Here is a 16,079-nt window from a genome sequence, read left to right on the forward strand (position 1 = left end):
ATGATTTGTAGTCAAAAAAACTTAAAAAAACATAAGAATATAAATATGGAAAACAGTTCGAGCGGACAGTTTATTCAGACTTTAATATTAAAATAAAAATAACCAACCACATTAAAAGAAGAAGTCCAGTGTAATGGAGGTTAATATTTGCAGGTAAATGAAACAGCAGGTGCTCGCCTCAGTGGTTGAAAAATGAAAAACAAAGCGTCAGAAATTAGAGTTAAAAAAATTTGAACTCTGAACTGCCTGCATGAACTGTTTTCCATATTGTGACAATGACAATACTGACAGTAAGGAGGGGATCACAGGGTGGCAGTGGTGTGTGTGCAAAATGGACTAAATATGTGTCCGCTCTCTTGCCACAGTCGCTTCCTCTCTGCAGTTGTCTGATTGTCTTTCTTTTTATTGAGATGCCAGAACATTTCTTTTTGTCTTTTTCTGTTTATTGTCTGAAATGTTGGTCAGTCCCCATTTTGAACTACTTTGATGTCATTGCCAGCACACCTTGATCTAGGATCGTTTCCCCGACCAACTTTTCCAACTTTCCTAGGTCCGGGTTCTACTGATGTCATCTTTTGCAAACCCAGATCGCCGATTGTTCTCTTCAGATTTACCTATGCCATTTGCAACTACCCCCTCTTTAACAGGTACGTGAAGAACAGTTGCCATAGCAGGGTCATTTTTTTTTTTTTTTTGTTACAAGGAGGTCACCACTTATCAAGGCCCGGAAGCCACTCAGGGATAAGGGTTATTGCATGTACAGTACGTTGTACGTTAGTGTTGAGATTTCATAAAGTGTCTACTTAAGGGGGCGGTTCATCAGGAATTTGTTTACGTTGGATTTGAAGACATCCAAGTTGTAGTCAGGTGGGAAATAGGCAGACGGAACAGAGTTCCACTGGCGTGCTGTTCTAAGAATGAAGCTGTGTTCATGGAATCTACATTTTGATTTAGGCACAGATAGAGAGTGGGGAAAATTTTTGACAGTGGCTTCAGCTAGACTGGTGTTTTTCGTAAAAGATTGGCGAGGGGGGACCAGAGATTGGAGCTCAGACGAGCACTTGCCATGGAAATAACGGTAAAACAAAGACAGGCTCACAGCATCTCTTCTGTGGGAGAGAGGTTGCAGGGAAGAGAAAAGGGCATCCCCCACTAAGCCACAAAATCTATTTTGTACTCTGTCAAGGCAGGATAGGCTGTTTTTAGCAGCTCCTGCCCAGATATGGCAGCAGTATTCCATCCTTGGAGGTACTTGGCTCTTATATAGATAGAGAATTGCATCAGTAGTGTGATATCTTCTGGAGCGGTAGAAGGATCCCACCATCTTTCCAGCGACCCTGGCAACAGACTTGATGTAAGTGTTCCATTTCATATCAGGAGTAAAGGTCAAACCCAGAAGCTTGTCAAAACATTGAGCTTCTCCTAGGCGAGAGCCATCCATTTCAATTGATGCCAGATGGGGATCAGAGCGTTGATGGTGTAAAGATAGGAGCTTGGTTTTAGATGCATTAAAGGTAACCAGCCACGTCTTCCTACATGCTCGAGATCAGAGGAAAGAGAATCAGAGAGAACTTTGTCATTTACAGCCTTTGATGTGTTGCCGTAGATGGTCGAGGTTAAGTGATTAAAAAAGGACTTGGGAAAAAGGGTTAGGGTTAAATATAGGTTTGTTTGGAAGTCAATTTTGACAAGTTGCCCAACACATGCCAATTCTAAAACTGATGACAATGATGATAAACAGAAAAAACAAATCAAAATAATCTTTTCCAAAAGAACATGTAACTGACATAAAAGGATACAACTGGCGCCAACAACTAATCTGTAAAAAAAAAATGTTAAAATTATCAAAACTAATGATTTAAATTCAAATTCATATTTTCATGTCATAAAAAAAAAAGTGCAACAAGCCATGTAAAATAATGTCACTAAATAGGGTTTGTTGGTGATATGAGAAAATAAGTCTGGCATTCAAAATGTTTCTTATCGTAAACATTATTAAAAGTTCATTTATTTTACTTATCAGAACTTGAGAAATGAATGATTAAAATGTGTAAATGTTGAATGAAAAAAATTCAAAATGGCTGTCACCTGGAATTTTGTAGTGCAAATAGCAGCCTTGACCTTGCAATCAAAAACCAAAATCAAGTGAAACAGAACGAACTGATAAGGCTACGAAACAACTTTTATTAATGTTTCTATAAGAAAGCAGAAATTAAAAAAATAATTTTAAAAACTTATTTTAACTTATATAGAATAAATGCAAGAAAACAAAACAAAACAAAATCACGGGAATATCAGTGCATAAGTACTTAAACAACTTTTATTTTGAAGTTAAAACATGTTTTATGTTTATGTTGTGTAAAAGTTGTTTATTTTTCATGTTTTTTCTTGTACTTATTCTACATAAGTAAAAAAAAATTGTTTAAATTATTTTTCATGTTTTTTGTCATATATATATATATATATATATATATATATATATATATAAGGTAAAATTAAAAGCCAAGAACAATGCGAGATTTTTTTTTATATAGAGTAAAATTAAATGAAAACAAAAGAAATAATTTTCTTTTTTTTGTTGTTTGTTTTTTCTTTTTCACACAAATTTTAACTCTAAACAACAGTCATTTTTTTTTTTTTTTCTGTTGTATTCAATGGTGTTATAAATCTCATACAGATTTATAACACCATTGAATACAACAGGAAAAAAAAAAAAAAAAAAAAATGACTGTTGTTTAGAGTTAAAATTTGTGTGAAAAAGAAAAAACAAACAACAAAAAAAAGAAATTTATTTCTTTTGTTTTCATTTAATTTTACTCTATATAAAAAAAAATCTCGCATTGTTCTTGGCTTTTAATTTTACCTTATAATTTTCTTCAACAATGCTTCAACCAAACTACAATCTACTTATATATATATATATATAATATAAAGCTGAATGTGTGTGTGTGGTCATAAATAGGCTCCTATATGGTTGACTATTTTAAAAAACTGATTACATATAATGATAGATGTATCGAGACACAGGAATGGGTATGTTTGATCTGGCAGAACAGTGATTCATTAAAATTGTGGAGTCTACGTTCGCACCTGGTCCACAAAATATGGAAATAAAAAATTAAAAAAAAAAAACGTTTACAAGTGTTTTTGATATGATGTACATAATACTTTGATAAGTATGTTTTAACTTAAATAGGGATGGTATAATAAAATTGTGGGGTCTGCGTTCGCGCCTGGCCTCCATGAAATGGAAATAGGCACAAACTTTAATAAAGACTTTCCATATCTATCTGCGTAAGTATACTTTGATAATTATGTTTCAGTTTAAAGAAATATGGTATAATAAAATTATGGGGTGTTCGTTCGCACCTGACCTCCAAAGAATGGAAATATGTCACAAAGTTTAACAAGGTTTTTTAATACAGATCCACAGAATATTATGATAAGTGTTTCAGTGTAAACAGGTATGGTATAATAAATTATGGGGTTTATCTATTTTATTTTTACTTTCATCATATTTTGCTTTGGTTTTGATACCCCCAAATTCGAAGCTATCTCTTTACAACCTTTCCTTTTCATAACCTATCATACTTTCATAAATCAGAGTCCATTTTCTGCAGGCTATTTTTGAACCCAGTCATAAGTACTTTTGCTAGTATATATATAAAAAAATTATAGTCTTCTCTGATTAGGGTGATTTTCTACAATTTTCAAATTTAATCTTAAAGACGTAACTAACTCATTCTATTAATTTTTTACAGTAACCACATGAAACAATTTGGATAATAAAATCATCAATGAGATCGAATGTACAATTTTTCTCTTCGCCAGTAACATTGATTTAACAAAATAAGGAAAACAATTATAGTCTTCCTCTGGGATTAGGGAGGAGTCCATTAAAATCCTCAGAAAAAAAAAATTATTAAAGACATGATTTTTCGTTTAATAAAAATTATACAGCATTATTTGATTTTCTAAAATTTTTAAATTTAAAAGTTATGAACCAAGTTTTTACAAATTTTGAAGCAAGCTTTTAAATTTTGAAGCGTTTTTTTTTAACTGTAAGGTAAAAGACTGTAGTTATTTACGTTTTTCCAGGAGATTTTTTCAACCAAAAAAGGTCGTCACTTGTGATTACATGCTCCTTTGCTCCAGGAATCTATATATACACAAAAAAAAAAAAAAAAAAAAAAAAAAATGAAGAGTATGTAAAATATAATGGTTTGCTTATTGTCTACATATAAATTGTGATATAAAATGATTCAAAAATATTTCACATGCAATCAAATGGATTCAATTCATATGATGTTTCAGCTTTCAATTATGAAAGCGTCTGAAAAAAAGTTAGTATTAATTTGGAGGAAAGGCAATTCAGCATATTTATCAATCTACATAACTTCCGGTTTTGAAACTCATCAGAAGTAAACAATGTTATTTCGTCTAAAAACATAAATGTGGATCAACACCTAAAATATCCAGAAATGGATTTTTTTTTAATAAATGTTTATTCACAAATTTCTTTAAGAAATAAATCCGTTCATTCACAAAAATTGTTTTAGTAATATGTTCATTCACAAAATTTTTTTAAGAAATAAATCCGTTCATTCACAAAAATTGTTTTAGTAATATGTTTATTCACAAATGTTTTTTTAATAAATACGTTTATTCACAAGAATGTTTCTTGTGAATAAACATAATATGTATATATAAAAAATTTTTTTTTACTGAAATAATTAATACTGAAGGTAAAATATTTTTTGAAATAAACTAAAATAAATAAAAAGGAATAAAAATGGTAGTCACACACATTTATTTTGAATAAAATTTAAAGATAAATTAGAAAACTTTAAATGTCAGGAAAATGCTAAAATCATTTTTTATTTAGTTTTTGTTGTAAGTCCAATATTTCACTAAAAATAACCTCATCAGGGTAACAAGCCCAATCCGTAGTTTTTTTCTCTCTTCATTTTGTTGTTATGAAGGCAGTAATTCATTGGAGAAGAAAAAGTTAAATGTACGTGCTGTCCAGTTATTTTATGTGTGCTTCGCTCCAGTTTCGAGCGGGAAATTTTTTTATATGTAATAAAGTAAATAAACATGAAAAGAAAATGTGCATTTGTTGAAACATAATTAAACTCATAAATACAAATCCGATAGATGATTTTGTCACAGACAATTATGTTTCATTGGACAGCAGGATGTTCTGATTAAGTCACATAAGATTAATAAGGTAAAAATGAGATGGAGGAAAAGAAGGGAAATACTTGTTGGGGTAAAAGACGGAGTAAGTATATGTAGAATAAATGGAAAGAAAATGAATAAATAATTTGTTTTTTAATTGAAACTATGTTTAATTTCGAATTGAAAACTATGTTTAATTTCAGAAGAGTTTTGAAAAGGTAGCTAATCTGTACAAGTCCTGAAGATGAAAAAGAGTTTTTGGTGCATATCTGATCTGTATAAGCGTTGGACTTTAAAAGTTTGCAGGCAAAGAGTAAAGATTTTTTTTTGTGTGAACACGAAAAAATGTGCAGGAATGCTAAAAGATTCAATATTTTTATGGAACAATTCCAGTTTCTGATTGATTGCTAGCAAAACGTGGCTCTATTTGATTGGTCAGTTCCTATCACCAGTGTCTATAAGTAGAAGCTTTCAATTTTTTTTTAATCATACCCTCATTGCATAAAAAATTATGACAACATTTTTAATTTTCAAGATTAAAAAAAAAGAAAGAAAAATATGCTGTGAACTTTTACTATTAAATTTGAGATTCTTTAACTCTGTGGAAACACATTAGTGTGTAGTTTCACGTATAGCGAGCACACATACATAATGCACAACACTTTCAGTTTGAGACATATGATTATCACCCTTATTTTTAGCAGTTGCATGTTTCAGCTGATAGGTGTCGATATCAACTTCCTTTTCCATCTGCGTCTCTCTTTTTCTTTCTTTTTTTCTTGTGGCACAGACAGGGACGGATGCCACTCACAGTTTGTTTACACATGCAAACCAATCTCTGCACATCAAACAACGTTACAGAGGTAAGCTAAACTTTGCAAACATGAACAATGTACTGTACAATCACTGAATTAACTCTGTAACCACATTAAATAAAATACGTTAACATCAATCCACTCACGTTTGCAGAGATCAACAAACACGCATGTACACAGATTCATTTCTCACCAAAATGTCTGTATAAAAAATGTATAAATGTTTTTACTTGTTTTAAATAAAGTCAGTATCTATTTTCATTAAAATATGCTGTTGAACATGTGTCAATCCTACTGCAACAAATCTGTCTAAGAATGAGAGAGATTAGTGGCAGATGCAGCCAAGTTTTAGTTTTGTCAATTCCATTCTGTGTTTATTCTGTGCCGATTATTATATTTTTTTTAATTATGTCCACAGTTTCAAATTAAAATAACTAAAAATAAATTTAAAACAAACTTACATCAGGTATTGTCGGACGACCTCCAACAGCAATAACAATTTTGTCACCTTTCAAAATAGTCTGAATTTAGAAAAAAGATGAGAACAATTTGTCATATAAACCAAAGAAGATTCATTTAACATAAAAAGGGAATCAAAATGAAGCAATTACATTGAATGATTGCATAATGGTTCAACAGATAAAAATGGAATTTCGATTATTTGGACTACTGTTCTCATCTTGAGTGTTAGTTTCACAGGGTTTCGGCCGATATAACCTCTGATCTTATTCTGGTGTATCTTGTTGAACTCAATAATCATTTTATTGAACTTGAGAATCATATGGGGAATTTCAAACTATGAAGATGAGAATAACAGTCCACAAATAAATTCAAAATCATATGTTTTGTATTGCTCGTACTGAGGATTAATCTCCAACCTCCAGAAGAATGTCACAACTGAATTACTTAGTACTTTATCCGTTACGCCACGTGTCTGCAAAGTAAAACTGTCTGAAAGTCACACCGTTTGAAACATTATGCACATAACACACCAGCCGAGAACAAAATTATCCAAATTATTAATCCTAATGTAAAAAATTCAGAAACTTAAAAATGGAAATTGTCAAATTTTAGACATCTTCATGTCAAACTCAGGAACATATACAGATTTCAAAGTAAACCTTTTCTTTAATCCATGAGGGTAGATTGTTTTCATTTCATCAGCCATGACTGAGTGGAAATGTTAATTATTATGTAATTCTTAGTTATTCTTGACTGTTGTAAGGATTAAACCTTCACCCTCAAGAAAACTGTCAATTAATAAAAACCAATATGAAAATAAAATCCAAATTATCTCCCCTTTCCAAAATTGACCATTCAGCTGCGTAAATAGTTCGGTTAGTAAATATTCTTCCTACTTATAGTCATGCTGTGTCTGATTTGGATTGAATTCTCCTAACAAAACAAGGTATGATTTATATACCCACTAACAGGGCGACTTGGCATTGCCTGGGACAAAACTGTAATGCAACTTCAATTCTTTTCTTTTTACCCCTTCTCTCTATTTTCTGTCTCCCTACTCACCCCCTCTTTCTTTTTTGCCCAGCCCATTCTTCTCTTTGGACATACACAAATAGACTCAACATAAGGGAAATAATTCTGAAAAAAAAAAAAGAAATCAGACTTACTTACCTTCAGATAGTAGCTGGAAAAAATAACATTAAAACATGTGTGTACATCTTGATAACATTAGATGATATAAATGATCATTTAACCCCCAAATAATAAATCTTTGTTTTCATTTTTAGATATTATTCATCTGGGGTTATACCAATTAAGAAAAATACCAACTTTGTGGGTATTTGTTATGTATTTTTTCAAGTTTTAGCTGCACATATGCACAAATTTTCACTTTTCACAAAGCAATGTGACTAATAAATATTATATCTGCTGACTAGCCTTCTTTCAATCCCAATTTTTTCTCATCAGGTCATATAAGGTTAGACATGTTCCTATTTGCCTCCCCATGAGGGCGGGGTTAGGCACAATGTCTGTTTTTAATGTGGGGAAAATCCAGCTACCCAAAAAGGGTCACTCTAGATTAAAACAAAATGAAAATTGCTGGCAGATTTGCATTTAGTGCATCGGATTTCCATGATGTTGGCTAACGTTCACCAAACAGCAGACATAAACCACTAGAATATACTGAGCGCTGATCAAATCTTAAAAATGCTTAGGAAATAGAAAATAACAACATTCTTTGGATACGAATTACAATTTAAAAAATGAAAACAGCAAGAAAATAAAATATAATGAAAACTACTGTAAAGTTTCATGAATAAATTTTTTTGTATTTTTATTTTAAATAGAAACATTTGTTTCTTTTCAAGAGAATTTTAAGGAAAATTTTTTATTTTGTAAGTTTTAAATGTTTTATTTTGTAAGTTTTAAATGTTTTATTTTGTAAGTTTTAAATGTTTATTCTTAGGAAAACGTTTGAATTTCTTTTTGTTTGTTTTTCAAAAAAGTGAAACTTTTTATGATAACTTGACATATTTTTATATTTTCCTTTTGTCACAGGTACGTATATCATACAGATTTTTAAAAATTATTTTTGTTTTTTAATATAAGGAGAATTCTAGACAAGAGCCACATTTTTTGCTCCCTCTCTAAATAACTTTACAGAAAAAAAAAAATATTTTAACCAATCAGATCTTACAAAGCATTATTTTCTTAAAATTTTCTAGAAAACTAAACACGTGTGAGGATGTGATATTATTTAATAAGAATCAGAAAAATTTAATTCTTCCAAAATTATGGAGACACATTGATGAAACCTGTTGCCATCACATTCTGCGGTTGATTCATGTGCATAGAATTTGATACAATTTATACAAAGCTTTGTCAGGACAAACTGACACAAGTAAACCCTGGCCGAATATTTTCCTTTTTTACAAGGAAATTACCATTTAGCAAGGCCTGCAGACCATTCGAGGCTAAGTGTTAATGCGTGTAAGGTGGTCAGTGAAAAAACAGCGTAATGATCAGTAGTGGTGGAAATTGGGTAGAATTTGATTATTTAAGAGAACAGCTCAGCAAAAAATTTGTTCATATTTGACTTGAAAACAACTGTGTTGTAGTCAACTGAAAAGTAATCCTGCAGTACAGAGTTTCCAGAGGCAGGCAATTCTAGAAAAGAAATTGTTCATTGAATTTGTGTTTTAGCCACAGACAGGGAAAATTATTTACAGTGGTTGTAGCTAGTCGAGTCAAGTCGAGTGTTTATTGTGAAGGTTTTATAGAGGAGGATCATAGATTGAAGATTAGTCGCGCACTTGCCATGAAAATAACAGAGCAGACATAGACTAGCAACATCTCTTCTCTGAGAAAGAGGTTTCAAAGAAAAGAAAAGGACATCACCTACTTGGTTTGGAAGTTGATTTTGAGCCCTGTCAAGGCAAGAAAAAAATTCTGAGCAGCTTCCCGTCAAATGTGACAACAGCAATCTCTTTTAGGATGCATTTGGCCTTTATACGTGTAGAAGATATCACAGGTAGACGCTATGCAAAATAACATAGTATTCAAAGCCCAAATAATCCCCTTAGCATGGCTGCATACTAGCACATACAAGGAATTGTGCCTCTTCTAGTGATGTTACCCCCAAAGGAACTACAATTGCTGAATCCACATGCAATGAAGAATACAAGAGGAAATGTGATATTAGAAAAGACAGAGCAGTCAGCACCTCTGCTACAGAATTGTCGAACATGCAAGAAATACTTCAGAGCTTGAATCAGTCTAACAAGTCATCTCCGAACCCACAGAACAATCGCATGATCACCGTCATCTTCACAAATGATGGACAAACATCATCACCTCCAAACATTGAGATAGGTACGTCACCAAACTAAATGAATTTTTATCCTGGAATTCATCCAAACCAAGAAAAACCCACTTGAAAATAATCAAATGGTCGATTTGGTGTTTTTCACGGTTTTGCTAATTCAACATTTGAGATTCAATCTTGATTGAACATTCGGATATGCATCTCACATAAAGGAAGGGTCCTCTTCATTTCTTACACTAAAGAAAAACAAACAAAAAGGAGAAATGTTAATATACGACACAATGATTAGTGTCATCCGCTGAGTGACAGTTTCATTTGAAATACTTTTAGATGTGATCACACATGCAGGAAAATCTGATATGATTTGAGTTATCGAAGCTCATGTGGCTTTTAATATATGGATGCTCGAAACAGTAATTAGTATAGTAGTAGGAGTAGTCATGTGACATGGTCTAATTAAGATAAAAATATAAAACATATATTGCCATCATGTGCACGAGTATTAACACGTCTTGTATCTTTCATGCCAACCACCTCATTGTAGTCCTCTCACTTTTGGTCTCTTTATAAGGTCTTTTGACGGCTGCTGATTCATTGATATGTAAATTAATGCATATTTAAATTCATGCCTCCATGATGTTCATCCTCGCATGAACTCATGCCCAGGGTTTCCAGACACAGCTAGCAATCACTAGGCTAGACACAGCTAGCAATTACTACTCGGCTAGAGACAGCCAGCAATTACTACACAATGGTGCCAATTTAAAAGTGATGACTTATTTCATAAAATCCAACAGAATTGTATTTTAAGTTCTTCATTTTACAGCGACAGATTTTTAAATAAAATCTCTTCTCCATAACATGATGGCGGTATTTCTCAAACATCCAACTCGAATTGTAATTTTGTCTTCTGCATAACTTGATGCTGCCATCTATAAAAAAAATGAATCTTGTCTCGTAATTGAAACTCCTTCATTTCTCGCTGAAATAGCTTGTGGTCTAATTAGGATAAAAAATATTAAAAAATATATTGTCAGCATGCGCACGACTATTAACATGTCTATATCTTTCGTGCCAACCACCTCGCCGTCCTCTTGCCTCTGTTCTTTTTATAATGTCTTTTTAGCACTGCTGATTCACTGATATACAAATTAATGAATATCAAGGGGTGTTTTTTGCATAAGCAATGTTTCTGAGATGAAAAAATGAGTATTGAACTGAAAACAAAGCCTGATGAATGTAATAATATATGTTTCGATTTAACTAAGATTCATCAGTGTGGTTATATATAATTGTTCCATCAGTTGCAACTTTGGACCAAAGTTATATTTCACTTTCCTCCGATGCTCTTATCGTCACAGCCATTACAAGAGCTTTATAAAATAGAAAAATAAACCTTTTATACTTGTAAGTGAATATATAAAAAACAGCAGAGAGTGTCCTATAAAAAGAGGGGGGAATCTTTTAAAAACTATAAATATAAAATTGAAAATAAAAAAATGTATCATTTGATTTCAATAAAAATAAATCTTGCAAAAATCTGAACAGACCTTACGACCTTTGGCATCCAAAGCTTCTATCGTTTTATCGTCTAAAAATGATCCTTTTGCATTCAAGTAGGTCACGTCTCTATCGAATGAAAAAAAAAATCACATTATTAAACCAAGAAAAACAAAGTTCACAAAATAAAATTAAAATATATTTATATTAACATAAATAAATTAATTTGATTTATTTTAACACAAATAAACTAATTCAATTTATTTTAATACAAACTAATTTGATTTTTAACCCAAATAAACTAATTTGATTTATTTTTTAAAAAATAATTTAATTTGATTTATTTTAACACAAATAAACTAATTTGATTTAATGGTAAGATTGAATGAAACCATGAAACTTAGAATGTAACGATATTGTTGCATATATATATATATATATATATATATATATATATATATATATATACCCTTTATTTGTTTTTGCATAAGCAATAATATGTTGCTACACAGTCATGAGCATGTTTCAGTCAACTAGTTTAAGTAACTAGAGACCTCTTCAGGCGATACAGCTTATATGAAAGCAAAGTTTGCAATGAAAATACTCAAATACTCGGTTTTCGTCACAGGGAGTTAAAATCAGGAGGTTCCATCAAATGTTGTGACAAATCAGATTTGGTTGGATGTAAATAAGATCCAATAGTGGTGCGGATTTGGGTCTGTGTTTAGATATAGGAATAAATATAAAATGACTGACAAAAAAAAAATCACTTGGCAACCTAATACACAACTTATCAAGTGAAACGAGAAAAGATGCTTGGCAGAGCAGACTGAGAAAATAAACAGAAAAAGCAAGAAAACTCATATTTAATTAAATGTGCCTTGATAACGACTTGCTGCCATATTTTTTTTTTTTTTTCAATTTTCACCCCAAACAAGGCACAGTGCCACTTTGAAGCAGGGGGCTACTATTAGGGACTTAATTAGCGGGGTCATTATGAAGGGAGATGAGTAGAAAGATGTTTGTTAACATTACACTTGAACTTCTGCATATCATTGCAGTTGGGAAAGCAGAATCCCGGAAGGGAGTTCCAAAGACCCGCAGTTCTGGGGAAGAAACTATTGGAGTAAAAGGCTTTCTTGCACCTAGGGATCTCTACTGTAAAGGGATGAGACTTAGTAGCTTGTCGGGTTTGTCGGGGGTAGTTACGTCGGGGAGGTACAAGTGTTTGCAGTTCGTCAGAGCATTCACCATTAAAGTATTTGTAGAACAGGCAGAGGAATGCAACATCTCGTCGATATATATATAAGAGCAAATAGTTAATAAAACACGTTAAAAAACACTTTGAAAAAGAGTTAAAAACATATTTAATCTGAAAAGGAAACACTTAATAAGTGGATAGTTATTAATCTGCAGAGTTTCGAAGAAATACTTTCCTTCTCATCAGAGGGTAGGAATTAGCAAAATGCGGGATCGGATTTTGCATATAAAAGTATTTGATTAAACTGCAAGTAAGTCAAAGATCTTACTTGATAAAAAAAAGTGAAGCAGAGAGAATATGGTGAAGAAAAAGGTAATTTCACGTGAATGGATATTTTTTATTTTATATATATATATATATATATATATATATATATATATATATATAATTTTAGTTAAGGTTTTCTCTTTTTATCCTCATGTAGTTAAATTTGGTTTTAAAATTGAAGACTTTTGTGAAATCGGCTTATGCAAATGCTAAGTAACAGTTTTAGTAAAGGCTTTTTTTTTTTTTATCTTATATAAATGAATTCTCTTTTGTCATTATAAACATTTTAGAAGTCGGATTATGTAGGTGCTAAGTCTGCAATAGATTAAAGTTAATTTTTTTTTCCTTCCGGGAATTTAAACTGCATTTTTTATTTTTGCATTTTTTTTATTCAAAGCTTCTTTAGACTATATATATACATACATACATATATATATATATATATATATATATATATATATATATATATATATATATATATATATATATGTGTATGTATATTAGATGAACCATAACTTTGCAGACTTGTTAGTCACAAACAAAACAATATTGTAATGGATACCTTTTGAAAAATAATAAATGACTAACAGAGAAAACTTGATATTTGAAAGTTTGGAGAATATATATATTAGGTGAACCGTCTAGACTCAAAGAGTCTAGGATACTACTGAATGGTACTGGTTTGTTATCATGCACACTGGATTTAATTTAGATTTAAATTTAAAGACAAAAAGTTATTGATAATTTTTTTTTAAATTAAAAATTTTCTAAAATCACTTTTATTGGGATCCAGTCACCAAAGAATTATTTTTCTCCAAAAAAGTTCTTTTTTTTTAACATCAAAATATGGAATTGGAGTAATACTCACTTATCTTTTAACTGTACTCTGTGACCCCAATTCAATGATTTGACATGACCTTGAATATTGGCTGCCATTGTTTCCCTGAAATCATTAAACAAGAATTGCTTTTACAGGTATTGACTGTTTTTGTGACAGAAAGAAAAGAAAACGAAACGTCTGTGACGATTAAAAACTTCATGCTAAAAACAAAAATAATTTTATGTAGAAAAAAAAAAAAAAAAAATCAACCAAACATCTTAACATATGTTATAAAAAAAATATTGCAACCGAGAGAAAGGGATGTTACATAAAATAAAAAAAAGCACACACACATTATATTTAGTAAAGAATGAAAATATATTTATGGCAATTAAGCTACATAAAGGCGTACATGTTTCATCCCTGTAGAGAATCATGAAGCTAATGATTTTGTTGTGGGGGATGAAAATGTGATGCCTATGTGTAGCTGGTCATATTTTTATACTTTGCTACTAAGATTCACTCACATATTGAGCACTGTTGAAGTAAATATATATAAATGATAATGTAAAAAAAAAAAAAAAAAAAAAAAGCACTGTTGAAGTAAATATTTAAATTCCATACACAATATATCTTCTTTTTTTTTTTTTTACTCATGTTCACCCCTGACAAGGCATATCATGTGAGGGGCTAATATTTGGGACCAGGCCTAGAAAAGATTAACAAGATTTTGGTTTACGTTACATTTAAACTTCTACATATCAGTACAGTCAGGGAAATAGATAACAGGAAGGAAATTCCAAAGTCTAGTTGTTTGAGCAAAGAAACTATTAGAATCCAAAACTTTCTGGCATTTAGGGACTTCAACAGTGAAGGGGTATGGTTTTGTTGTTAAACGGGTTTATCAAGGATATGTACGTTGAGGGGGCACAAGTACAAGTTCATTAGAACATATTTGATTAAAATACTTGTAAAACAGGCACAGAGATGAAACATTGTGGCGATGAGACAGGGGTTGGAGCTTAGTTGACAAAGTGGAACCTATTAGATTGAAGACTCTTTTTTGAACCTTATCCAAACATTTTAAAAATATATAGAAACACTTCAAAACATTGTGTAGGGGTAAATTATTTTTTTAGATTTGCTTTGAAAAGGTTTCACTGTTAAATATTACCTAATTAATTATTATTTCCCAATATTTTTAAGGTTGTTAACACATATACAAAAAAACTCCCTCCTTGTACTTTTTCTTTTTGACTTTTGTCAATTTTTTGTAAGGGCAATGATGTTAAGACCTTTATTATCTAATGTGTGGCCTCTGGCCCTTGATAAGTGGTGATTCCTTTGTAAAAAAAAAAAAAAATTGCATTGTTTTCATTGGTCACCATGTTTGTTTTTGTGTGCATGTGCATTCAATTTTTATGTGTTTATACTTTAATTCTGTATAGTCCCTATTCTATAGCTAGCTATAACATATACTGACCCAATGGGTCACGGGTAGTCTAGTATATATATATATATATATATATATATATATATATATATATATATATAGACAAAATTTTAGAAAAATGGTTTTATGATGTTTCTGAATTTTTGAGATGAGGATTGGTTATTCATATTATTTGGATTCATCGGACTACTGTTCTCATCTTCAGTTTAATTTTCATGTTCCGGTCGATGTAACCTCCGACCTTCTTCAAGTGTATCTTGTCGAACTCTGGAATATTTCTGTCAAACTCGGGAATTTGGATGGAATCTTGAGTGAAATTCTGTCCAAATTCCCAGAGTTCGACAAGATACACCTAAAGAAGGTCGAAGATGACATTGACCAAAACGTTGTGAAAATGACACGGAAGATGAGAACAGTAGTCCGATGAATCCAAATAATACGAAAACTGTTGTTGTATAACTTTTTATTAAATTAATAAATTTTTATTTCACTTTTGAAATTTTTGGTGAGATCCACTTTAACCATAGATTTTGTATTTTTTTAAAAATTTTTTATTTTGTTTGTGTTGCTAAGTTGACGGATAGTGCCCCTTAGAAGATCTTGTTGATGATTGTGTCAAAATCAGATCCTATGTATCTTGCGTGGTTGATGTGAAAATTGAATAAAACTATTAATGCTGAATAATTATTTTAATGAAAAAATCATCTATTAATTTTTTTTATTCACTATTCTAGGAGCCACCAACCCTGAACTTGCAACACAGCAAAATGAGAAACAAATAAAAGATAAACAAAATCACAATGTCTTGTAAATGCTACTGAAAGTGCCAGAAATGATTTTTCATTTAATGATAAAAAGTACAGCATTGCTTAGTTTTATAAAATTTTAAACTTTAACCTTACGAAATGATGCTTTCAAAAGATGTGACAAACTCCTTAACTCCGTGACTATCTTTACAAAGAGGACAGATGTATTACGTATTCACTGTGGCAGGT

At 31.1% G+C, this 16,079-nt stretch overlaps 1 protein-coding gene across 1 annotated transcript in view; it reads right to left on the reverse strand.

Annotated features, from left to right (window-relative positions):
• Window positions 1–16,079, reverse strand: part of LOC145256371 (thioredoxin reductase 2, mitochondrial-like) — an 80,651-nt gene that overhangs the window by 36,395 nt on the left and 28,177 nt on the right. The window contains exons 5-9 of the mRNA XM_080115197.1: window positions 13,680–13,754; window positions 11,334–11,412; window positions 6,458–6,517; window positions 4,089–4,159; window positions 1,800–1,819 (exon numbers count right to left, since the gene is read on the reverse strand). Coding sequence (XP_079971323.1) covers window positions 1,800–1,819; window positions 4,089–4,159; window positions 6,458–6,517; window positions 11,334–11,412; window positions 13,680–13,754 — 305 coding nt within the window. The remainder of the gene's footprint in view (window positions 1–1,799; window positions 1,820–4,088; window positions 4,160–6,457; window positions 6,518–11,333; window positions 11,413–13,679; window positions 13,755–16,079) is intronic.

This window comes from Euprymna scolopes, chromosome 32 (assembly GCF_053919585.1).
Source record: "Euprymna scolopes isolate OS-2025 chromosome 32, ASM5391958v1, whole genome shotgun sequence".
Classification (NCBI taxonomy): domain Eukaryota; kingdom Metazoa; phylum Mollusca; class Cephalopoda; order Sepiida; family Sepiolidae; genus Euprymna; species Euprymna scolopes.